The sequence below is a fragment of the Homalodisca vitripennis genome, chromosome 5 (assembly GCF_021130785.1).
Source record: "Homalodisca vitripennis isolate AUS2020 chromosome 5, UT_GWSS_2.1, whole genome shotgun sequence".
NCBI lineage: Eukaryota > Metazoa > Arthropoda > Insecta > Hemiptera > Cicadellidae > Homalodisca > Homalodisca vitripennis.
This window is the reverse complement of record NC_060211.1, coordinates 112248633-112273035: the sequence shown is the minus strand read 5'-3', so window position 1 is coordinate 112273035 and position 24403 is coordinate 112248633. Positions and strand designations below refer to the sequence as shown.

The window sequence follows — 24403 nt, the reverse complement described above, 5'->3', positions numbered from 1 at the left end:
TTCCGTGGGTAATTAACTAGTTGATCAAGATATAGTTCATATTTGTTATTCAAAGTAATTATTATACAAACACTAAAATATATTAAATTATATCATATTTATTTCAGTTTGAAGCTTTGTATAGAAGAGCATTGATTCTGTGCTTGAACTCAGTTAGAGTATCATCAAACACTTTTGTAAGTACACTCAACTTCCCTCGACAAGTTGCTCAGAAGATACTCAACCAGCTTGACTCTGATGGATTTCTCTGCACTCCTACTGGCAAGAGAGGGTAAGCATTAAAATATATTATTAATGAAAAACAAACATTTTGTAGATTTTTATTTTTTAGAACAAAAAATAAGTGTTTGGATGTGTATTAATCATATCTTTAAAACATCTCACATAGTTCTACAACTACAAATACAGTTGTTGAAGTATTTGAAGTTTAAGAATGTTCTTATAGGGCTAAAATTGATATGGCCGCAAGTACAACTTGCTCTTTAGAGACACAATAACCTTGAAAGCACTGAAGAAAATTAGGCCTCAGTTCTATTTGTGTGCATTCAGAGATTAAAAACATTTTTTTTTACTAAAGTTAAATCTATTTTCTATTTCTTGGAAGAAGAAATAATAAACATCAACATTCTTTTTTAAAAGCTTTACTAGTTATATACATAAATGTGGGCTAGTTAAGCAGTTGCCGTTCCTCGCATCATATTATGAAACATCAATAAAAGAATAGCACTGGTTTTTAAATTCATTTTTCCGTGACATGCAATCGAATTTACTTCCCTATGGTCATAAGTCAATACATTTACGCATTCCTATATATTCACAGCATTTTTATTAACTATAATGAACCTAATAAACTAAAACAAGATAGTACCAATAACCATGTGCCATGCTTTAACCCCCATGCTAACCATGCTTTAACTGGCGGTAATATGTTGCTGGAATGGCGGGGTATTTTTCAGAGTCAAGCAGGACTATCTTATAATTTAAAAATAAAATGCCAATTCTAATATGAGCAATGCTTGTTATATATAAATTTTTTCGTAATAAACTACAGAATAACATAGTATAGTTATGTTTTTCATACCTTAACCCTTTTTTAATGATATCCACACAAATGTTCGAAAAAACGTTTTTTTCTCCACGAAACTTTTCATTTTTACGTTCTGTAACTTTAAAAATGTCATTCCCTAGGAGATTATGTTAAATGCAACCTTTATTCACAATTTAATTCTAAACAAAAGACTTTCAATAATATTTTTTCTATTTACAACACTGAAAAAGTTATATGGGAAAAACTGAATCTAGAAAAAACACTTTTTCCTGTCTGAATCGCTAGAAGTTGCTTGCCTTTTCCTCCCTGTTGTGTAAGGCCTATAAAAGTGCTGGGGTTTATAGTAACAAAGAGGGTGAATACCGCAGTTACACCCTGGACACCAATAAATGCTTCTTTTTCTTTTCACATTAGGGTCTTTCGCACAAATGATGTACACTCTTTGATTCATTTCATTTCATTTACCAAAATATGTACCCAATCTTTCAGCCTAGAAAACTGTCGGATTTCACCAGAATTTCTTTTATCTCTTATCTTTTTAGCAGCATAAAAGTTGGTTTCATTGGTAATGAGATTCCAAATGAAGTCAGTAAAAAATAGATAAAAATAATCAATAGGCCTACCTAAGTTTCTAGGTGGACAATTTCTGACACCTGGATGTCTCACTCTGAATTTAGCTTCAATATTTTAATTTGGTTCTGGAGGAAACACTCGTACCCAATTACATTGTCGTGGAATTCTTTGTATGAGGGGTACACTAGAATCAGATAAACTTGATTTGCTATCACTTGATTCTCTTACAATATCTGCTAATGAAATATTATCGGGTATCTCTTCGACAGGAAAATCACTTTCTTCATCTGAACTACCTAAACTTTCTTCACCTTGTAATATATCACGTATACTACTACTTCCTAGATTGACATCCATTGTAAAATATTCTAAAACACAACACCAAACAACAACAAACGACCATTACAAGCCAAGAGAAACGAAACAGTCACGTAGGCCTACTCAGCTAGTTTTGCCACAAGGATTATTTCAGTTAGTACCATTGATTATTTCATCGTGATGTTGATGATACTATATGAAATGTATTTGAAATTTAGTGGTGAACGCAACTGTGCAAACTAGGCGTAAAAATAATTATCGGTTGCCTAGCAATAAGCGGCAATGTGAAGCGACTTCTAAGACATCGCTTGCCACGTCACGGCGGCGTAAATAGAACGTCTCAGACGTTGCTTGCCACTTAGAGGGTTAAGAGTTAATCTACTAATCAATCAATAATCTTTATTTGTTTTACTCACAATCATAGCCTTTTTCTTTTCAAATAATTATATAAGACTCTTTTGTATTTTCTGTTTTTTCTAGTGTTATTAAGGTTATGTTGTGTTGGTTGCATCTGACAAAACTTTATTTCGTACATATAACATTTAATGAAACATATTAGGTCCATACACTTTTAAAAATAGTTATAAAATGGTATTTTTACTGTTCTAGACATAGTTAAAAGAAACATAGTTGAAATAAAAACACTTTACATTAGATAATATTCTATAAAGGATACGGTTTCAAGATCATCACAGGATACAACAGATACTCTCAAGTTCGAGTAATCAGCATTGATATATAAATTATGTTAGGAATGAATTTGAGACTTTGTTACATATTGTTATCATACAAATAAAAAAATAATTATTGTATATATAAGATATATGATAACTCAATATTCTTTACAATGTTTAAAATAGAGTATTAATTGAAGATTAAGATTTTGTTTTGGTTCTATAATGTTAATGTAAGCTTATATAGTTATTTTAGTACTAACCACCATTCAAATTATTATTGTAATACTGATATAGAAATAATATGTCGATCGATTGGAAAGTAAATCTTCAAATCCTCTAGTTTAAATTAAACAATGTCCTTATTGTGGGAGCGGCATAAAATATACATACTTCTCAATCTACTCATTACAACTCAATACTTAATAATAATCTGTACCATATCTTCTCAGGCAAAGTCAGGTATGCACCAAGCCTCAACTCCCTTCAGAGCTCTTAGTCTTGTACCTTGAAACCTAATGATACAGTTAATCTTATCCGTAGCCACATTAAATTTTAATAATCTACCTGTCTCCACATAATAGTAAAATAAACAAATTTGATCACTATTCATAAGTACATCATAACTCAAGATCTCCTCTTTGATAGTCTATCCTACTGGAACTCGGTATGTTGGCCTCTCACTGATTGTTTTCCTAATTAACCAAACAATTATCTAAAATAACACAGATCAGATTTCTCTGTGATGGTCAGACATAAATGCTATGTTTACATAAGCCACTCGGCATCTCATCTCAGTTACTTTGATAAATGGGTCTTTGTGTTTTCCATCTCTTTGACCATCTCTCCCATTCTAATGGATTTGTCCCACAGGCCTAGGCCTCGTCTACTTCTCTTGCACAAAGCTTTCTTCTTCCCTTTGGCCGAAGAAGAACCTGAGTTTTATTCTTATTTAGGAGGCTTTTTCTCTCTTCCTAATGTTGACATCCAAACGCATGTCACTGAAACAGATCTATCAGTGGTGGATCTACCTGAAATCATCTCTGTAGACAGATCCTACGAGGTTAGCACTATCCCCTACAGTCTCTGATTCCAAAACCCAGTCCTCAAATTCACTATCCTTACTGCCATATTTCTGGTTTTTTCTCTGAGTTAGAGTGAGCTTATAATTCCTCCGGGGTTATCTGTTTCAGTCACTCCTATTCTTCTGTCTCCAGTCTCCATATGGTAAGGTCAAGAAGGAAGGCTAATAAAAGCTGGTCCTCACAGTAAATACTCTTAACAAAGGGCTTCTGAGAAACAAGTGTCTCAGATACTTATTAAGCAAAATTCTTTTTGTTTGTACACAAATTGAATCTGCCTTTCCAACCTAGTGTTACTTTGTTATGTGTATAAGTTATTAATGCTGTAGTATGGTTTCCATTTAGGAAAAAGTGGCTAATGAAATTCGATCCCAGTCAAGCCTCATTTGCCTTCCCAAATTTGTTTTAGTCTTCTGAACAACATTTTCCACTATGAATCACAGAAAAGTACCAGCAAAACCATGCAGTCACTTTCATTTCTATATTACCTAGTAGTGAGGTGACTAGATGCTTATTTTACTGATTATTGAAGCTGACTCTGGTTGGTGACCGCTATTAAGATGACTTTCTTAGACACTGATCATTTGAATAATTGTGGTTAAAGTAATTATAATGAAGATCGTTTGGAGGATTAACTCTCTCACTGTTGTATTGACGCACATAAACTTTACACCAGGTTGAATTTAGACAGCTGCTCTGGCGCGGGAGAACACTTTCACAGTTTAATTATATTCACAAAGCTATTCAAATAAAACTGTTACATAATATAAATTGTTATTAAAATTATTAAGGTCTCCGTGGTATGGTAGGATTGCCATAAGACAAGTTATCAACCAAAATTACTTTCAGGAAGGCAATCAATTTCACTTTCTTGCAAACTCTGAATTCAAGTTGCCATTTTAGTTGCAGCCTAAATAATAGGAAACTAGTAGCAAAAATATGGAAACAAAATATTAGTATGATGTCAGTAAAACAATAGTTACAGAAGTTACAAAAAGTCTGTAAGACATATGTAATTATTAGTAAAATAAAATTCATAGAATCGATGTACAGATAGTTGCTGGAAAGGAAGTCTTGTATTACAATTCGAGACAAACATCCTCCGGATGTAAGTGGATACGCACATCCGCCCAGACACCGATGGTGAACAAACAGGAAATGCTTGCTTAAGCAGCGGAAATGCTTATTTGTAAAAACCGTGCGACAATGTAAGGGACAGCCATGCTGATATGAAAAATTGTTACTCACCAATTATGATGGAGAGATTTGGCAGAGGCGTGGTCAATGAGCTGGCGGGAAAAGAACATCAAAACTGCAGAACAAGGAGGAGAGGTGGAAGTCGAGGCCGGGAATTCGAAAAGTGAAGTTCGGGAGTGTTTGTGTTCGTGTGCGGAAAAATATCTCTAGGCGTAATAAGTGTGAAGTGGAATAAAATGTAAGTAATTTTAAGAACTTAGTATATTTTAGTGGCGAAACTGATAGGCAATCAATTGTTAATTAAAATTTTTAATCAATTTAAAGAGATGTTGTCAAAATAAAATATGTGTTGGCTCATTTGAGGGTATTTGTACTGCCAATCTAACCTATTATTAATCCTCTCACAGCAACCCTTCCTCATAGTATGTCACAAGCTTAATCTTAAACTAAACCAAACTTAAAAACCTTACAAGTCCAAACATTTTCTGATAGGTAGAGCAAAAATTAAATGGAGTAGCACTGAACATAAAAAAATCAGTGAACAAGGGCAGTAGTACTGTAAATATATTTCCATTAGCAGTTCTAAAAGTAGGCGTATAGTGGCAGCATAAAGCGGAAAGCAGTTATATAGCAGTTGATGGCGATCTGAGGCAATTGGATATTAGTATCAGGCTCCCCAGCACACAGTGCAGTGAGTATATGGGAATGCGGGAAAAAATCATACGTAATTAATATGGTAATATATGGTTGTAATAAACATGAGAAATGGTAAAATACACATCATTTTAAAATATAAATGTTATTTGCATATTGTATATTTACTTATATATAACAAACATCATATAAAATGAAATATTATATCTGGTACACGTTGTATTGTACTCTTTTTTTTAATATGGCATAGAGTAATCCAAATGTTAATAACTATAAATTTCATTATTATTTTTAATAATAACTTTTTTACTAGCTTGATGGTTAATTCTGAAGATATTATACTATTAGCTTATGTACTGGAGTACAATTTTTAACGTTTGTGTTCAAACTCACTCAAAATATAAAACTAAGGTACACGCTATAACAACAAGTTTTATCAGATTCTGTGAAGGATCCTTCTTCTTCACGAAGAAATTGTAGCTAAATTGGAGTTTAAATCTTCTACTGAAGGTGATTACGCTTCTTGGATGAAATAGAATTTCACATCATCACTAAAGTTTATGATACTTATTTGTTATGATTTTCAACTTTGATGAAATTAAAGGATCTGAGGTCAAAAAAAGAATCATGAGATCTCGGTTTGAGCACTCTCTAGAGAACTTATGTTTGTGACATAATCGATTCTTTCTAACATCCTTATGTCTAGCCTCCACTGGCCCTCAGACAACTGGCCAACAGGAAGAGAAAATTAGTTGATTATTTCATTTTGTATACAATGCTGGGCATGTAGTACCAACTATACAAACTAAGATAGAGTTGTCTGGTTTCATCTTAAAGGGTTCTAAACGTATTAACACAAATTGGAACACCACCACTGGCAATTGCTCTTAAAATAAGTGAAACTTTGTCAATGAACCTATTATCCACCCCTGTTATCTTAACACCGAGATCAGAGTTGGAGAAGAAGTGTCTTGCTGTGTTACCATTGTTTGTAGAACCGTAACTGGATTTAGATTTATCTACAATTAAACCCATTTTATACTCTGACTGAATTCTTTTTTGTTTGCGTCTACAGCTTGTTTATTGTAATTTCCTCAGATTGGCCAAGTTTTTATAGGTATTTCACTATTCATTAGCGTGGGAGTAGCACTATAAATTACACAATTGGTAGTAGCATTAGTGTCTGATAAAGTGTTATAACTACACTCCTGTCTATAATAGTGAACAAAATCTCAAAAGAAACATCAATATCTTGACCATTTGAGATAACATGGCAGATAACAAGTTGGAGATTTGTTCTTTCATGTATCTTTACTCATCATGCAAAATATCTGTGGTCTCTTTTTGGAAAAAGAATTTAATGGGTCTACAGTACAGAGTAGATGATGGTTTAGGATGAATCCACACAATCCTACCTGTATTAATGTCAATACTCGTAAGTTTCAAAGGTATCATGGCTACGAAAAATAAAAATTCATCACTACTTTTATTTCCTGCATCTTGATATCTTTGTATTGGCTGTGCTTGCTGCTGCCATCAAACTTCCACTTGCAAGAAAGTTCTGATGAATCCAGGTTCCCTTCTAAATTTACAATGTTTATTATATTTTGATATGTTACTTGAAGTAATGCTTGTTAGTTTGCCTCATCAGATAATTCATTAACATTAACTTCAATTGGAATTATAGAATTTTTAGCTTGATTCAATTTATACAAACTAGGAAAATAATCTGGATTTACAGAGTTAACAACAGAGGTTAACATATTATATTTATGCTCTGATAAATCAAAGTCAAAATAAAGTGCCAACGCTCAATGAGGAGTAAGAGATGATAATTGATAAGTTGAAATAGTTCCTGCAGCAACATTAGCAGTGAACTTAAGTTCTTCTGGTATACTGCTGGCTACAAGTTCTGCAACTCGCCTTTCTTAGTTTTTATGGATAATTCCTCAAAGGGTTTTTTTCTGCCTTCCACGAGCCTGGCTTGGGCCGGAACTACTCTTTTGAAGGGCTTCTATCACACTGCTTGATGTCTTGGTGTAGCCAATTTTCATAAAGTGATTCTGACCTGTGGCGATTTCGTCCAACTTTTTTTCCCACCAATCACTCAACTTTAGGCAAGAAAGTCTGCTCCAAGATGCAATTTGCTGGATTAAACTTTTCTGACATGTCCTTTACATTTAGCAGTGAAATAATTTTCTCTGTAATACTGATTATTCTTTTGTTCTTCTCGCTTGTTACCCATACATCTACAATAGATTGATTTTGGATGGATTTGCCTCTGTCTGGAAAAAGTATATTTTTTTATTAATTGCTAACAGGTGCAAATAAAATACGTCAACTTTTGAATTTTATTAATGTATGAAAAAGAATTATTTTTAAAGTACAAGGAGATATAGGTATATGTTTTTTTTAATTGATTAAAAGTTAAATAATAAAAATTTTGCATTTTTTATTATTGGTATAGTTATTATTGTATTGCAGATATTATATAATTTAAAAGTACTTACAATGAGCTTAACTATCCATGACTGCTCAGAGGTGATTTCATCAACATGTGTCAAGAGAGCAAAGAGTGGTCTTTATGCCTGACCCATTTATACTGATAAACAATGTGAATGGGACATTCCTAATGTAGACTTTTGACTGGTAACTAATGAGCTAGTGAACATTATGGAGAAACCAGTTCTATTCTTATAACTCCTTATTGTTTTAGTTATAGACATTTTTAGTTGATAACAAATATTTATTCCAATAATAATTTCAGGAGGTTACAGTACACATATAGGAAAAGGTAAGTTTCATGAATAGAGATAAATTATTGTTAAATGAGCATAAACATTTGTGCTTTTGTGTTCCAGCAATGTCCGAACTATAAAAACCGAATACTTGAAGGACAGTGTATTTAATAAACATTTTGGGTCTGTCCATAATGAGGAATGTATGGTAAGTCATAATTATATATATTTTATTTTATAGGGATTATAGGAACAAAGTGAGAACTAAATTTTAATTTTTCTCTAAATTTTTACTGGCAATCTCATAAATAATTATGGTCTTAAGTTTTATGAAAAGAAATGCAATATCATATTATTAATCTTTACCACTTTAGCACCAATCAAGATGGCCAGTCTCATGGATCGCATTGTCTCATTGTCTGCAACTGATCTGCTTTCTGGAAAGGGACTATTATTTGTATTGTGGTTCAATTTAAGATACTGCACCATCTGAATATTTCACACAAATTTTATTTACAATGTGTACACATGAATGATTATAAAACTATTGTTTAACCCTTTCGATCCCAACGTCCTATTTTTAGGACGTCCCATGAAATCGCGTACGATCCCAACGTCCTATTTTTAGGACGTCACGTGAAATTGCGTATGATCCCAACGTCCTATTTTTAGGACGTCCAGTAAAATATTTTTTAAAATAGATTTTAAAAGAAAAAACCTTTGTTCCATATATCAAAATATTTGTAAAGAACTGTTTTACAAAGTTATAGTATTTATCGGAACTTTTAATTTAGTATGTCGATGCTATTTTAGTAGGCTGTGACTGCTCAGAGCAGCAGCGCGCCAAACGTCTCAGTTCAGTCAAGCTGGGGAGCAACAAAAATCAAAGAAAAGAGGAAACAAAGTATACATTACAAGTAAAACTAAGATTATTAGGGATTTTAATTGTTACATGGGTGGTGTAGATGGCCATGACCAGATGTTACACCAGTATATGGGAGACCGTAAGTCAACCAAGTTTTGGAAAAAGATCACTTTTAATCTTTTATCTAGGATGATTTTAAATATATTCATTTTGTACAAAAGTAATACAACCACAACAATATCTAGACTTAAGTTTACTATGACCTTGGTTGATAACTTAGCACGTGAATGGTTTGACATAAAAGACAAAGACCCCCTAGACCAGATTTTGGCTTTGGTGGTGACGAAGAAAAGCAAGGTGGAGGTAAAAATTTTTTTGAAAAACTGCCAAATAATATGCAAAGAAACTGTTGTGAATGTAGTGCAGCAAGTACCAAAGGTGGTGGCAAAAGAAAAAAGTCATTGTACATTTGTTCTAAGTGTAAGAAAGGTTTACATACCAAGTGCTTTCCTATTCACAAGTGTTAGTACAAATTCTACGCGGTCCCTTTTTATTATTTTATTATTCAATATCTTTTGTTTAACTATAATAAAACTTTGTAATTTAATTATTCTAAACTTTTATATTATTACAAGAATTTAGATTTAGATAAAAACCCATTTGAATATTCATAACTAAATGATAGGACAAATATATCGCAGAAAAACATTTTTGGCACTATTTGACATTTAAAAAAAAATATATTTTTTGTGCAGTTATTTGTGGTTCAAATGCAATAAAACTTTGTATTTTTATTAACTATAAAGTTTTGTTATAAAATATAATTTTGGATTTTGGGTACATATTTTTTTGGATACTGGCAACTACAGGATAACACAAATTTTTGAACAAGTTTGTTTGGTAAGTAACATTTTTTTCCAAAAAAATTTTTCTGCATATGTATATATATATATATATATATATATATATATATATTGATTAATGCATGTGATAGAGAGTAATGTAAGAGTTAATTTAAAAAAAGATTTATAAAATTCCATCTATAAATCAAACTTTTATGCAGTTTTTAGTAAAGTCTTACATTTTCACAAAACGAGGCCTGGGACTGGGGCAGATGCACCAGTGCTAGGCGCCGGGACTCAGGCAGATACAGCGCGAAAAATGCCTGGGATCGAAAGGGTTAACAAAGAAACTCATGTAAGAGGAATTACATGTTAACGTTTACCAAACACTTAACTCTGCTGAACAGAAACTTCTTCAGACTAACAAATATCATTGTGCTCTCAGTCTGTTATGTAATAAAGACATCTCGTGAAAAAGTACAGAGAGAGAAACATGGTATGGTTTTTTAAAATCTATAAAACATATAGTAAAAAAAATACAACAGTCACTGAAAGGTTTTTCATATGTTATTGAAACCGTTAATCTTGAAACATTTATGCCTATCATTCCTTCTCACAGTAAAGTTGACACTAATGACTGATAGGTCTACAAGGTGAACCTAAAGTCTTTTCACCTGCTAAAATAGTTGTGGCTAGTTGAACTTGCAGGAGGTTTCTAGATTGTTGTGTTTCTCTTGTAGATAGAACACCCCAACACAAAACTTTGAAATAGTAACCCCATGAAAACAATATTAGAAGGAATAAATTTATACCAGGAATTAATTAACAGATTCCACTTGTACATTTCTTAACATTTCCAACTTGTCTCATGACTTTCCTATATTCTTCATTTATGAACTAATCAGTGCACTAGAGATCATATATGTCCAAGAGTTGAATCATAAACATTTTGCTCCTCAAGTAGTCTCATAGGAAAAATTTACATGGGGCCATATTTTATTGTCACGTCTGCCATGCAAGACTGATCCACATTCTCAGAAATTCATGATCCAAGAAAACCTTTTTTGATTAATGAAGTAAAAATGCAGAGGCACACTTGTTATCTTGATGGCTAATGGGACTAAAGTGTTATTTATTGTCAATTGTTTGTACATATTTAGGAATTATAGCATCTTCTAACAGTTCTTATAAAGTGGTGTTGTCACATGTTCATCAATCAAGAAGAGGCCAATAATATAGTTACATAAAATTCCCAGATATTCTCTTTTTGTAGATATTGGGAATGAACTTAGTGGAATTTATGTGAATTTTCTGAAAATCAGTAATGCATTTGTCTGTTCAGGTAACAATTCAAGTAAAAGCCATTCATCACTAAAACACATCTTATAATCAAGATCCTCTTAAGCTTTACCAGCACTCCACAAAACTGTAAGCAGCTTTAACTGTCTGCATTGAGTTCATATAGCAATTTCATTTTTTAGATATGGAATTTATTGACTTCTAAAGTTTACTGTCAGTTCCATGATAGATCAATTTTTTTATCCAAGAGGTCTGTAAGATTGCCATGTTGTGTCTGTGACATGTAATAAAAGATCTAACTATGTTCCTTCATTTACAAATTTGTGGTATGTTTGATTTTGAAGTGTCTTTAACAAAAAACGTGGTCATAAACTTGTTCATAGCTCCTGACAACTTCTTTTTATCAGTGGACCTTTTAGGTGAGCGTTGTTAAAAAGTCACACTGCTTCATGGCAATTTCTCCTTCATTCATAATAAAATAAAACCATGTTGATTTTCCGTTCCAAAATATTAAATTAAGCTCAATAAATAAATATATTAAAAAAAATAGTGTTTAGAGAAACTGATTATAACAAAGGTACTCAATAAGTCTGTGTCTTTAAGAGTCAAGCTGTGTTTGCCCATCCAGATCAGCTTTCTTACCACAACTTGACTGAACACGCTCTCTGTCGTCTGGTATTCTATGAGTAAGCTCGGTCTAGTTGTTTTTATAATAGGTCTTTGTATGTCCTGCCACAGTAGGCTTATTGAGAACCACATCTGAATGAGACTTCTTTCAGTCCCAGAGAAAACTGCTGAATCTCCATGCCTTGCTTATCTTGTTATTAAACAGCTACAAGGAGCTTTTTTGTTAAGGATTTTGACATTGTTCATCTCAAAAGTCAGAAAAGATGGGTTTTTTTAGTTTTAACTATTCCTGGAAATAGTGCAGGATTTTTTTGCAGACAAGTGCAATGTTGGAGCTTTACATTCACATGCAACTGTCCTGAAATCATGATACTTTTTATAGAATTCAGTATTCCTTTTCTACAGGAAATCTGGATTCTCTGCACACTAGAGGATAAGATTGATCCACCTCTCACTATATGTTACTTTCAATCTGACACCTTGCATCTATAAATTCAATCAATTCATTCCCAGATGCAGTCTGTCCATGGTCAATTTAATGTATCTGTATTTGCTAATATGCTTTTAATCATACGTTTATTTCTTCCATTGTATATTTCATTACAAATTTTACCCATATAAAATTCAATCACACCTATCATGGTATATTGATACTGACAAGGATGTAGTCTAACTCAGGAATAGACATGCCTTAAATCTTTTTTAATAAGCCAATCTCTCTACTGTTGGAATGCTACTTAGTTATAAATATTTGTTTAAATTGTTTCAGGATACAGACGATAACATCCAAGATACTGCTAATATTGATGGCAAGAAGATGAAGAGAAGACGTGAACTGGTAAGCCATACTAAATTTTGAGCATTTAAATAAAACATATTATGTAGTTCTTTAAATACATACTATATAATCCATAGATTATACCATTAGATTGTACATAGATTATAACCTAACAATACATAGATTGTAGGTTTTTATGTCTTCCAAGTAATATGATTGATTTAGGGCATTGTAGGCAATAAGAATTGTTTTGTTCAGTAGAGGAGAAGGTAGATATATTATGAGTGCAGTGGTCATATCATAAAGCTTATATGTTACTCAACTGGTCGGTTTAAATAATGTTGAAAAATAAATTGTGATTATTATGAAGTTCTGTCATTAGTTCCATAAACATAATAAAATGCTCTAAATGTGGTTGTAGCTGGTAATACCACTATCGATGTATAGAAATAAAACAAGTTATATTTTCTGAAATAAGAACAACAGATTAGAACGGAGTAGAATAAAAAAATAATACCAATTTTTCTTCTTCTGTGAGCAAATAATTTTCTATTTTTAATGGTACCAACTGCTCTAACGATAAAAACAAATAAATAGGCCTGCCATATGCAGCCACCCAAATCTAAGCAGCGAACTAAAAGTTCCATCCTCATCTCCTTCACTGCTTTCACTTCCACTTTCACTATTGTATCTTGATCCTTTTTCCGTTTGAGAGATTTTCTGCCTAAGATCTTTTGATAGTTATGAGTAAGAATCAGAGTAAGAAGTAAATACTCATGAAATGGACCTGTACTGCCAACTGCCATGAACTCTAAGATAAAGTACATTTAAATAAATATGTTCCCAAACGCACTATTTGGTTGCTTGCGACACATACCTACTGATGTGACTGCAATATTTTTTGAATAAAGAAACTTGAACTTGAAACAAGCAAAAGCTTACACTGTCAGTGTTACAACAGATATTGCTGGAAAATAACAGCTTTCTATTGGATTGCATATGATGAGAATTAAGAAAAAAACAGACAGGAATTTGTAGGCTATGTTGAGCTAGAACTCAAGATGCCCCTACAATCGTTAGCGCAATTCAGAGTTTTTCAGTTGTTAAGAATCTTTCAGTAGAGAATTGTATTGAATTGGATTTGATGGATGTTCTACAATGGCTGAAAAATAAGGTGGTGTAAAGGCCATTTGAAAGAAAAAGCAGAATAAATCTTTATTGTCCATGTCTCAAGCTATAAATTAAATCTTGTGGCCAATAATGCTAGTAAACTATTGGAAATAAGAAAGTTAGTTGCAACAGTTAAGGATACAATATCCTTCTTTCGTAAGTCACCAGAGTGCAGGAATTTGGCTCCTAATCTATCAAGACTTTGTTAGACCACATGGTTTTAAGGAATAAAAGAGCATTAAAAACTTTTCAGACATCTTCCTTGGAGTAGTCAACGAACATCTCTCTGTCATAGGGAACTATGCTACAAGAGAATTTGCCTATCAATTACACTGTGCAGTTACTAAACCAGCTTTCATCGTAGGTTTAGTCATGATTGCAAAATACTCTGCAATTTTGAAACTCATTGTGAATGTTCTACAAAATAAAAATATGGACTTTATTATGGTGAGAAAGCATATTGGTGAAATCCTTTATGTTATCAAGAAGGACCAACAAGAAATTGAACATGTTTCTGATGAATTACTTTAAAAATCACGTGTTATCACCAAGAAAGTCGGCATTGAGTTAACAATCCCACAAATTATTCAAAAGTGAATGCACAGAAGTAATGCACCATCTGAGACTGTCATTGAATATTGTGGAAACAGTGAACTCTTTAACTTTATGATTGAATGGAGTTTTATGAGCTGGGTGATTGATATCTCTGCAGAATTAGATTTGTGGTGTAGTCTGTGAAAAAAGAAGGATTTAGCAGGAGACAAATTAAATTATATTTAAGTGGTTGCACTTTTCGAGGAGGCTAATTTTTTTTTGCCTGCAAGAAGGCATGCACTCCTCATTTTAAGTGCTTTATCATCAACTTTGGCTACTGTTGAACGATCTTTTAGTACCCTTCGAAGGATAAAGACCTAGCTGAGAAGCACAATGGGAGAGGACAGATTGACTGGTTTGTGTTGAGCGTCCATTGAAAATTCTTTAAGGAAAATCTGGTCTGGATTGAAACGAGAGTTTTGAACAAGTTTTCTACAAACCCAAGAAAAATTATACCAGTATAAGACTTGTAACTAGAATAAGAATATTTTTTCAAGCAAATAATTGTAATATTTAGTTGATCAATTACACATCATTTTACGAAAATGTTTTGTTTCATTTACCTTTTTCATAAAATGTTATATTTCCTGAATGACCATGGCTTGTCCCCCCCCCCCCAGTTTTAATCCTGGATACGCCCTTGTCCAGGTTCACATTCTGACTGAATCTCCTTCTTGATCTTTTTAATAAAATTCTTAAACTTGAACTCAACTCAAGAGGATGGGTAGAAAAAGGATACAATGGGGCAGAGAAGTACACTGGGAGAGGAGAAATTTGATGAGCGTCCATCGGAAATTCTTTAAAGAAAATCAGGACTGGATTGAAACAAGAGTTTTGAACAAGTTTTGTACATATCCAATAAAAATGATACTAGTATAAGTCATGTAACTAGAATAAAAGTGTTTTTTTTTTCAAATAGTTGAAATAGCATAGTTGATAAAATACTGTTTTAATTATACACCATTTTCTTAAAATGTTTTGGTTTTATTTATGTTTTCCATGATGAAATGTTACAACTTGAATGACCATGGTTCCTCCCCCCATAATTTTGATCGTGGGTACACCATTGCCCAGGTTCGAATCCTGACTGATTCTCCGTCTTGATCTGTTCGATAAAATTCTTAAACATGAATTCAAGACAAGAGGGATTGGAAGAAAAAGGATACAACGAGGAAGGAGAATGATAAACAATTTTTTTGTATTAAATGAATCTATAACAATTATCAGATTGGAAAGTAATTCTTATGTAATGTATTTATATTTTGTTTATTATTGGTTTTTATAGGATGAAGAATATACAGTGGGTCCAGCAAAACGTTTGAAGTATGCTTCCATCAACAGAGGATTATGTATTGTCTAGGATGTATAGAGGACACCATCTGATACAGATAGTTTAGTATATTTATATCTGTCATCTCCTTAGACAAAATTAATTAAGTTTGATTTTTCAGAGTCTATTTAGTAGTATTTTTCTTTTTAAGAGTAAATAATGTGATTCGTTCTTTGTAAAGTGTAACATATAGCTTATGTTTCTGATAGAATATAAGTGCAGTTTAAATATTGTGATAGTATCGTATAATTTTGAGTGAGAAATCTGTTTAAAACTTTTAGGAGCTCTAACAATGCTTAGGTCTAGAACAATATTTATTATGTACATGAAGTGTGTATCTGTTTCCTTGTTAATTTGTGTTCATATAGTATATGTAATATAGAAATATGTTAATTTTAGTTGAGGATCTCCCAAAAAAAACATGTTTCACTTCTTCAAATTTCAGTGTCATAAATAAACAATTCAATGTTTAATACTATCTATAGGACAGACACATGTTGATTTCAATTAAGAGTTTGAAAATCAATGTAATTGATTGGTTGGTTTGATTGTTGGTTGACAATTTGTATGACTATAATTTTATCTGTAGTAAATCTCAGTATGATAATAAATAATATAACATTTAATGAAAAATAGAACACCATTAATATAATAGAAATAAATTACTGTCTCTTAATGATGTAATAAAGGACTTCTTTAGTTGTATGATTATTTTAGTTATATTATGACTGAATGTTATAAATCAAAATAATTTACTGTCTTAACTTGTAATAATACTTAATAGTAACAATAGTTTGAATAGACAATAATTATTAAGTCTTTCTGATAAAGAGGAGTAATTGTTATATTTATGTTTATTTGTACCACAATAATTATGGAACTTAGTAATAATGTCATACCAGTGTGAAAAATGTTCCTTTGATACTGTAAGAAGATTAAGTGTGTATTATTTTGATTGATTAGTGGTAACAATAAATTGTTTATAAGTGTTGTACTATCTTTGCTTTTCTGTTTTTTACTTGTCCGTGAGTCTTTAGTAACACTTATAATTCATAATGAAACATTAAAACTCATTGGCTACCCTGCAATACCTGCCACAGCACAATCAGTTTTATACAATTGGTTTCGTTTATTTCAATGCCTTCTTTAAAAATAGATTTAGACATTTTGAGCAGAGTTTTATTATTGTATATATGGAAGAAGTTCAATATCGTAAGACAAATACAACACAACAAAAAGTTGCAAAACTAGGTTTACTCAGTTAACGTTTCTTTACTAGGTTAAGTTCACATCAAATTTGCACATTGTACTTAAATCCCTGATTCAACGATAAAAGGAACAGTTTAAATATTAATAGTTTGAAAATATGTGTTTAAAACCGTTAAGAGTTTATTTCAAACAAAGTTACTAAGTTCAACCTGTTTAGTTGAAAGATCCGTTACAAGTTCAAAAATGTGAAAGCAAGTTTGCAAAATCTCATTCACTTCACAACGACGTAGATACACTGTGCAATCGAACTAATCAAGTAAGAATAATACACTTCACAATATGTTTACAAAATGTGAGTTCTTTATCACTTGAAAATTCCGCTAACACGACTCACACAAAGACGCGATTGACGTTTGAACTAAACAGAACTTGCAAATTCGTCTGGTTTATGGGGAATGGGTGGCAAGGAACCTCTCCTGACATCTATACTATTATAAACAATCTAATGGTATTTGTCTATGTGTTTGTGTGTTATTCAATCACATAAAAACTACTGGACTAGTTCTACTGAAATTTTCATGGAAATTCTTAGGGTCCCTGGTTGACATAGAGATTATTTCTGTTTCAAAAATCTTTCTGGGCTACACCCCACTGGTCTGGAAAACTCCTTAACACTCCATTATCCATTAAATTTATGGACTTGGGTTATTCAGCAGTTAGTAAATGTGTTTTTAATTACCTGTCAAAGTCATGAAAATAAGTCGTATAATTTATACATATTTAAAGAGGTGATAGTAAATATTCATCTATCAAAGTCAGTTACACTCTACAAACAGCACGTTACGTGCGTTTGTACTTCTTCATCAGAGTTTTTTTTGAATTATTGGGACTTTAACCCTCTATCTGATGACTGTTTCACGTTAAAATAATAAGGCATTTTCATGCTATTTGCATGGTTCGCTTTAAAAATTATAAAAAAAACAGTAGCAGTCGTGGGACTGCCGATAGAAGTGAAAACGGAACTATTAAGTTGAGAGTAATTAATTAAAACTATATGCAAAAAATTATATGACATTTTTTATGTTTTATTTATTACTTACATATGATGGGTTAAACAAATCATGAACAAAATATAAATACAAAGTGGTTGAAAAAAATAATTAATATACAATTATCTGAACAATATAGTAATAAAAACAATAAATGAACATATTTCATAAAATCTAAAATTATTATAACATTTTTTTAATTTTCCAATTTTAAAAATCCACGAAAAAATATTATCAAATAACTAGAAATCTATTTTACCACGCTAGTAAGATAAATCTTATACCGTAATAATACTCATTTCATGATGAAGAGGTTAAATATTAAAAACATAATTAAAATGAATAATGCTAAATTTTAAATACAAATATTCGTACAAATATTAAAAATGTTTAAAAATATATTCGTTGTTTTCATTATTCATTTATCTGTATAATTAATAGTTAGTTAAACATAGAATACAAGTGAGTAAACACCGAGTGAACAACAGTGAGTTGAACACCGTTGTAAATAATACAGTTATTGCTACGGATAAAGTATATAATTGCAATAACAATTAAACCCACAATATTTTTAAAACTAATAAATTAGTTAAATTAACTTGGTTCTTTCGTAAAGGTATTTTTATTGCACAATAAACTAATTTATTGAGTTAATACGGTATCAGTGAGCCAATGCGCCAACTACAGTTCCGGCAGAAACGTTCACTCATCACTTCATACGCTACTACAGGCTAAACTAAACTTCCAATAAAAAAATGATAAATTACAAAAAAAATATTCATCTATTTTCACACAACTTTCTCGCTGACAAATTTTGTCTGACTAAAAAATAAAAAAAAATCCTCGCTTACTACTTTTTTCTTGTCATTGTAAACGCTATGTAAAATGTAAACAATAATCAAAATTATTTCGAAATTTTTTTAATATTTAAAAATGTAACCAATAGATTGCCAATATTAAAAGCTTTAATTTGACGCATCTTACATAATTGTACGACATTGGCTTCACTTTTAAATCGCGAGAGGAAGCCGTAAAGGTCACTGATTTTCGCAGTCTGTTTTCATACTCCGCCGGGACAGTTTTAACACAGCGAGACTGACTTTTTCATGCAGGTTAGTAGTCCGCGGCCAAGTCTACGGTTAAAAAACACAGCGAGACTGACTTTTTCATGCAGGTTAGTATCATTAGCATGTCGGTGACGCGAACCGAGGATTTTACCCTCTACCAAAACGCTCAACGCGCCTAAAGAAGTTTTCACTTCAAAAAAGAAAACAGTGAGAAAACGCCAAGCTTTGTGTATCAAACTGTTTTTACTAACATGTTCTACAAGCTAAAATAAAAACTTATGTTTATAATACTTGTCTTTTTCTTCGCAGCCGGCAGGGTAATAAAATAATAAATATTTCCACTTTGAGGTAATATAAGGTACACTAAATTGTTGTAATAAAAGCTCCAACTTGTAAAAATGTTCCATCTTTAATTTTGAGTTGAAAATATATCACACAATTTCCACAAAAAGCACTAACACTGAGAACTTTCAAAATTATCCAGATAATCCAGACAATAAACAAACAAGTACCGTACTGACTACAACAACAAACCAAAACAAATTACTGACACACTACAGCTGAGCGCCACAGTAATGGAGCACTTCCAATCAGCTGATTGTTACATTCCTACAACATTCCAAAGACCTCCAAAAATCGATTCCAGTTATACTGATTGAAAGAGAATTTTTTCTTTTTTTTTTCTTTATAAATATGAGATTATCGCATATCTTGTTATAGTAGTTATTTGACAACAACTAATGATCGCACAGTGCAACTGTATCAGTACAGACGGGTCTAACTGAGTCACACCTTGCTTATCAGATGGAGGGTTAATCAACTACAGTGAACCGCTATCATTTATTTATTACATCATATGTGTATTAAATGAAAAGCCAAGAACTTTAGTCTCCCTTTAAACTTAGAATTTTCCACACTGTGGAATAATCTAAAATAGTTCAATTGTTACTGAAATTGAAAAATTAAATTAAATGAAAAATGCCTTTATTAAAGAGGTGCTATCAAGCCCTTTCTACCACTCAACAAAAAAAAATTAAATCGTTTGAGTTATTCAATTTTAATCAACTATTAAAATCTCATGAAATGTTAAAGAATTATCTTGAGGAGCAATCCTCACTTAGTATGGATTTCTACCTGGTATGGTAAAGGTGCAGACTTGGTTATATACAAACATGTAACTGTTATAGCTAAATGTGTCGATAAGCATGAGTATAATCCGTCTGTGTTTTTAGATTTCCAGAAAGCTTTTGATGTTTAATTTGTTTATCATCAAATCTATATCCAAATATAAATTTCCTGATAAAAAAATTGAATGCGTGTGGTTTGGTAAAGGAGCATTAAGATGGTTGAGCTCTTTCGTCAATGGAACCTAAGTTGTCAAAATTAATAGCATTTTTAATACTGAACTGAAGTTAAGTCACTGCACAGTTCGAGGGTCAGTATTAGGTCCTATTGTGTTTTTAATTTTAAAGTCATCATTTTGTTTCTACAATTTATTGTTAGGAAGCATTCATTTTCACAGAATATTTTTAAAACATACTTTATTAATTGTGTAGAGTTTGAAAATGTTCGGTGCATAAATGGGCAAGCGTTTAAAACCTCTCGGTGCATAGAAATCAAACGTTTAAACCTCTTTGTGAAACACTCTGTATATGCATATGCACACAATACCACACTTGTCTGTTCGGCATACAACAGACGGACCTTACAGCGTAATATTAGCAATGATCTGACTAAAGTATTTAGCTGGTTAATTAAAAATAAACTCTTAATAAAATCATCCATCTCAAATTGTATTTTTTATCTTGACACACCAGGTGAAGTTTAGGGTTGATAAGTTTTTTTGTTATTACCTAAGCAATTTTCCTGAATTTTTACACATCATAGTAACATTAAAAAAAATTAATTTCAGAAATATAATATATGTGTTAAGGATATTATATCTATTTTGATTACTCTAAATACCTTCTGTGAGGTATTCTCAATCCTTACATATTTTATCGGTCATGATCTTTATTTAGGATGCATGCATACACACATCTTCATGGATTGTACTGTAGCCTACTGTACTTTTAAAAATTGTGTGCCCACAAAGACAAAATATTTTGTATTTTATATTTATAAGGCTTCATAGTGATTTAAATTTTTATTTTTAATCCATTACATTACAGAAATGTGTTAAATTATAATTATATGTCATAATTTATGTTTCTTACTATAGTTAGATGTTGTTTCATTTTTATCTAAAAATTTTGGGTGATTAATACTGACAACATTATTCAAAGAATTGAATTCTAAAAGTATATCAAACAACAATTGAACAATTTTATTACTATTGTAACACATTTAAAAGTTCATTCTACATTCAAATTGAGGCAATAAACACCATTAAATTTTGTGTTCTCCTTTAACCTGAAAACATCAATGTAAGAAATACATCCAAATTATCAAATTTATTGTCTAGAAAACTTGAAAAACCAGCCGAGCTTTATTATGTTTTACACTTTGTATGGATTGATGTTCAGCAACAGAGAAGATATAGACAAGTCTTAAAGTTTTTCCCCACCCATGGGCGTAGAAGAATAGCCACCTCTAGTTCCTAGTGAGCAGAGGTGATATTATGGTACCTTGAATGAAGAATGAGTATAATGGTGGTACAATAATGCTGGCTGGAAATATTACAAAATCATGTTCACCATACAACACAATTCTTTGTAAAACATCAAGGTAAGAAATACATCCAAATTATCAAATTTATTGTCTAGACAACTTGAAAAAACAGCCAAGCTTAGTTATATTTTACACTTTGTATGGAGCGATGTTCAGCAACAGAGAAGATATAGACAAGTGGTAAAGTTTTTCCCCACTTATGGGCGTAGAAGAATAACCACCTCTAGTTCCTAGTGAGCAGAGGTGATATTATGGTACCTTGAATGAAGAATGAGTATAATGGTGGTATAATAATGCCGGCTGGAAATATTACAAAATCATGGGTCAAACTACATGTCTAGACACCCTGTGCAAGATGTCAGGAATCTTTAGTATAATACTCAACATCCAAAGCCTCCATTTTATTTTGATTTTATGTACCCTGCACAGTTAGCTGCTTCAAAATTATCATTCTATGAGCTATTTCAATCTTGGATGTAACACAAGACTAAGGGGTGGCTGGTGGTTCATTTTCTTTTTGCATTGTAAAAACTATGTATGAAATATAAATGAGTAATAATCTGGATAGTATTCTTTTAATAGTTACGTTCTCAAACTAGGATCATGAATCTTAAAAACTTTGTTAAATTTGTTTATTTGGTAGCAAATATTTTTAATAAATTGAACAGAAAGCCCCTTTAAATTTGTTACATCTGTATGGATCTGTGAAGCATCACACAACACTCATTCTTGTTGGAAAATGAACAAGAAAAATTAATTAGGTAATTTTTGAATCAGCACTGCTTAAATAATAAGAGAAGATCATGTGGAGCCTATGCGAATAGAAGGAAGGCTTGCTTGCTCCAGGCACCACAGACTCTAGCCCTAGCCATAGGTGAATGACTCAGTATCGTGTATTGGATGCTAAGAGGTATCAATATTTGAATGAATATCTTACCAGTTTATACGCTATTAAGCTTTAAAGATTTAAACTCCACCATCTTGAAACAATATGATAATCAATTTTTTTAGTTAATCTTTACTTTATCCGCCCTGCACTGATGCCATTAAAGTTCATTATTCTTGTGCTTTTTGTTTGCTGTAGCTATTTAACACATTGACTGCGGTGGACACACAATGATACTATCCCAGCTATCTATAGCGAAGTACATGACCGGTGTCACAGTGAAGGTGTTAAAATACAAACAAATAAACTATCCAGATGACTTTGAGATTTGTTTATGTTTTGATAGTAAAGTTTGTCAACAATGAAAGTGCAAAGGCAATGGTGATGGAATGATGCAAAAGTGGGCTTGAAAGGCAGTTCTTTGAAGGAAAGACAAATTTCCATGACAAATCATGAAATGTGAGGCCTTCTGTTAAAAATTAGTGTAAGGTATGATGTTTCATGAACAAAATCAAACTATCTTAACAAAATGTTATAGTTTTTAATTTTTAAATGGTATTTACTTCCTGGTTCTACTAGAAGGTTAGGTATTAATGAAAATACATGACTAGGAGTTGATTTAAGCCTCCAGAAACTTAAATCTGAGTTATGCAAATAGTTATATTGGGCCTGCTAATATTCCACAATCTAGTGTAATACAATAGCTCAAGTACATTGTATTATACTATTTATATTATGTTTCATTAGCATAAGATATTAATTTCATTTTTTTGAATAATTTAGTTTATATTTGTGTTCCCAATTTAAACACTTGAGTTGAATTGCACTCAGGTGAATGCTCCCCAAGAGACGATTGACCGAGACAATCTAATTAAGATCCCCTGAGATCATGGCTTAAATGGTCGGCATAACATCCCATGTACGCTGCCCGCTCCAGCCATTCAAAATATAACCCCGTGAGCGGTCTCTCTCTCGCTTGTAGGAGTCGTCTAAAATGTAACTTCTCCCACAAAGTTCTTTGAATCGCAATGTAGTGCACAACCCTTTCACGACAAGGTGCGGGCGTTGTCTTGATTTGCCCTCTTGTAACCAATTCGCCTCCCCTCCCCCTGATTCCAATTGATTCCAATGACTATTGTTGTGAAGTGTATCTCTACTGTTATCTATAGCTTCACCTTGAAGCATGTAAATCGAAAGAGACAGAATTTGTTCCCTCAGGAGCCTCATTCCCACCAGCCATACTGCCCAGCGCACCTGACCTGTGAGAGCGACGTTGGTCAGTGGCATTGTTCCATATAGCCAATCTATCACTGCACTCTTCACCTTCCTCACCTTGTCTGTCTTTTTATTTTATTGTTCTCTTCAATATCACACTATTCATATACTAAGTGTTGGATCTTTACGTTAACGCTAAGGTAAAAATATTTCACAGTCCCAAACCTCTTATATTTTAGATTTAGTACGGACCACAAATCCTATAGTAGTCCACAAAATACATCTATTTTTGGGTTTTAAAGTAGTAAAACATGGAACATGCAATAAAAAAAGACAACTTGTCATTTATTTTTTACTACAGTGAAAAATTATGGGTGACATTACTTAACATTTACCATACCAGAATTACTTAACATACCAGAAATAGAGCTTGGCGAGAATGGTTTAAGGATAGGTCAAACGAAAAGAGGGATAAATGGAAGAGACTTGCAAGGGCATCAGCAAAGATGATGAAGGAG

At 32.1% G+C, this 24403-nt stretch overlaps 1 protein-coding gene across 1 annotated transcript in view; it reads left to right on the top strand.

Annotated features, from left to right (window-relative positions):
* LOC124362714 overlaps positions 1–15954 on the top strand; it is a 57582-nt gene extending 41628 nt beyond the window's left edge. Inside the window, exons 9-12 of the mRNA XM_046817431.1 lie at positions 108–271; positions 8408–8492; positions 12687–12755; positions 15745–15954. Coding sequence (XP_046673387.1) covers positions 108–271; positions 8408–8492; positions 12687–12755; positions 15745–15819 — 393 coding nt within the window. The 3' untranslated portion in view covers positions 15820–15954. The remainder of the gene's footprint in view (positions 1–107; positions 272–8407; positions 8493–12686; positions 12756–15744) is intronic.
* The last annotated feature ends 8449 nt before the right edge of the window (positions 15955–24403 follow it).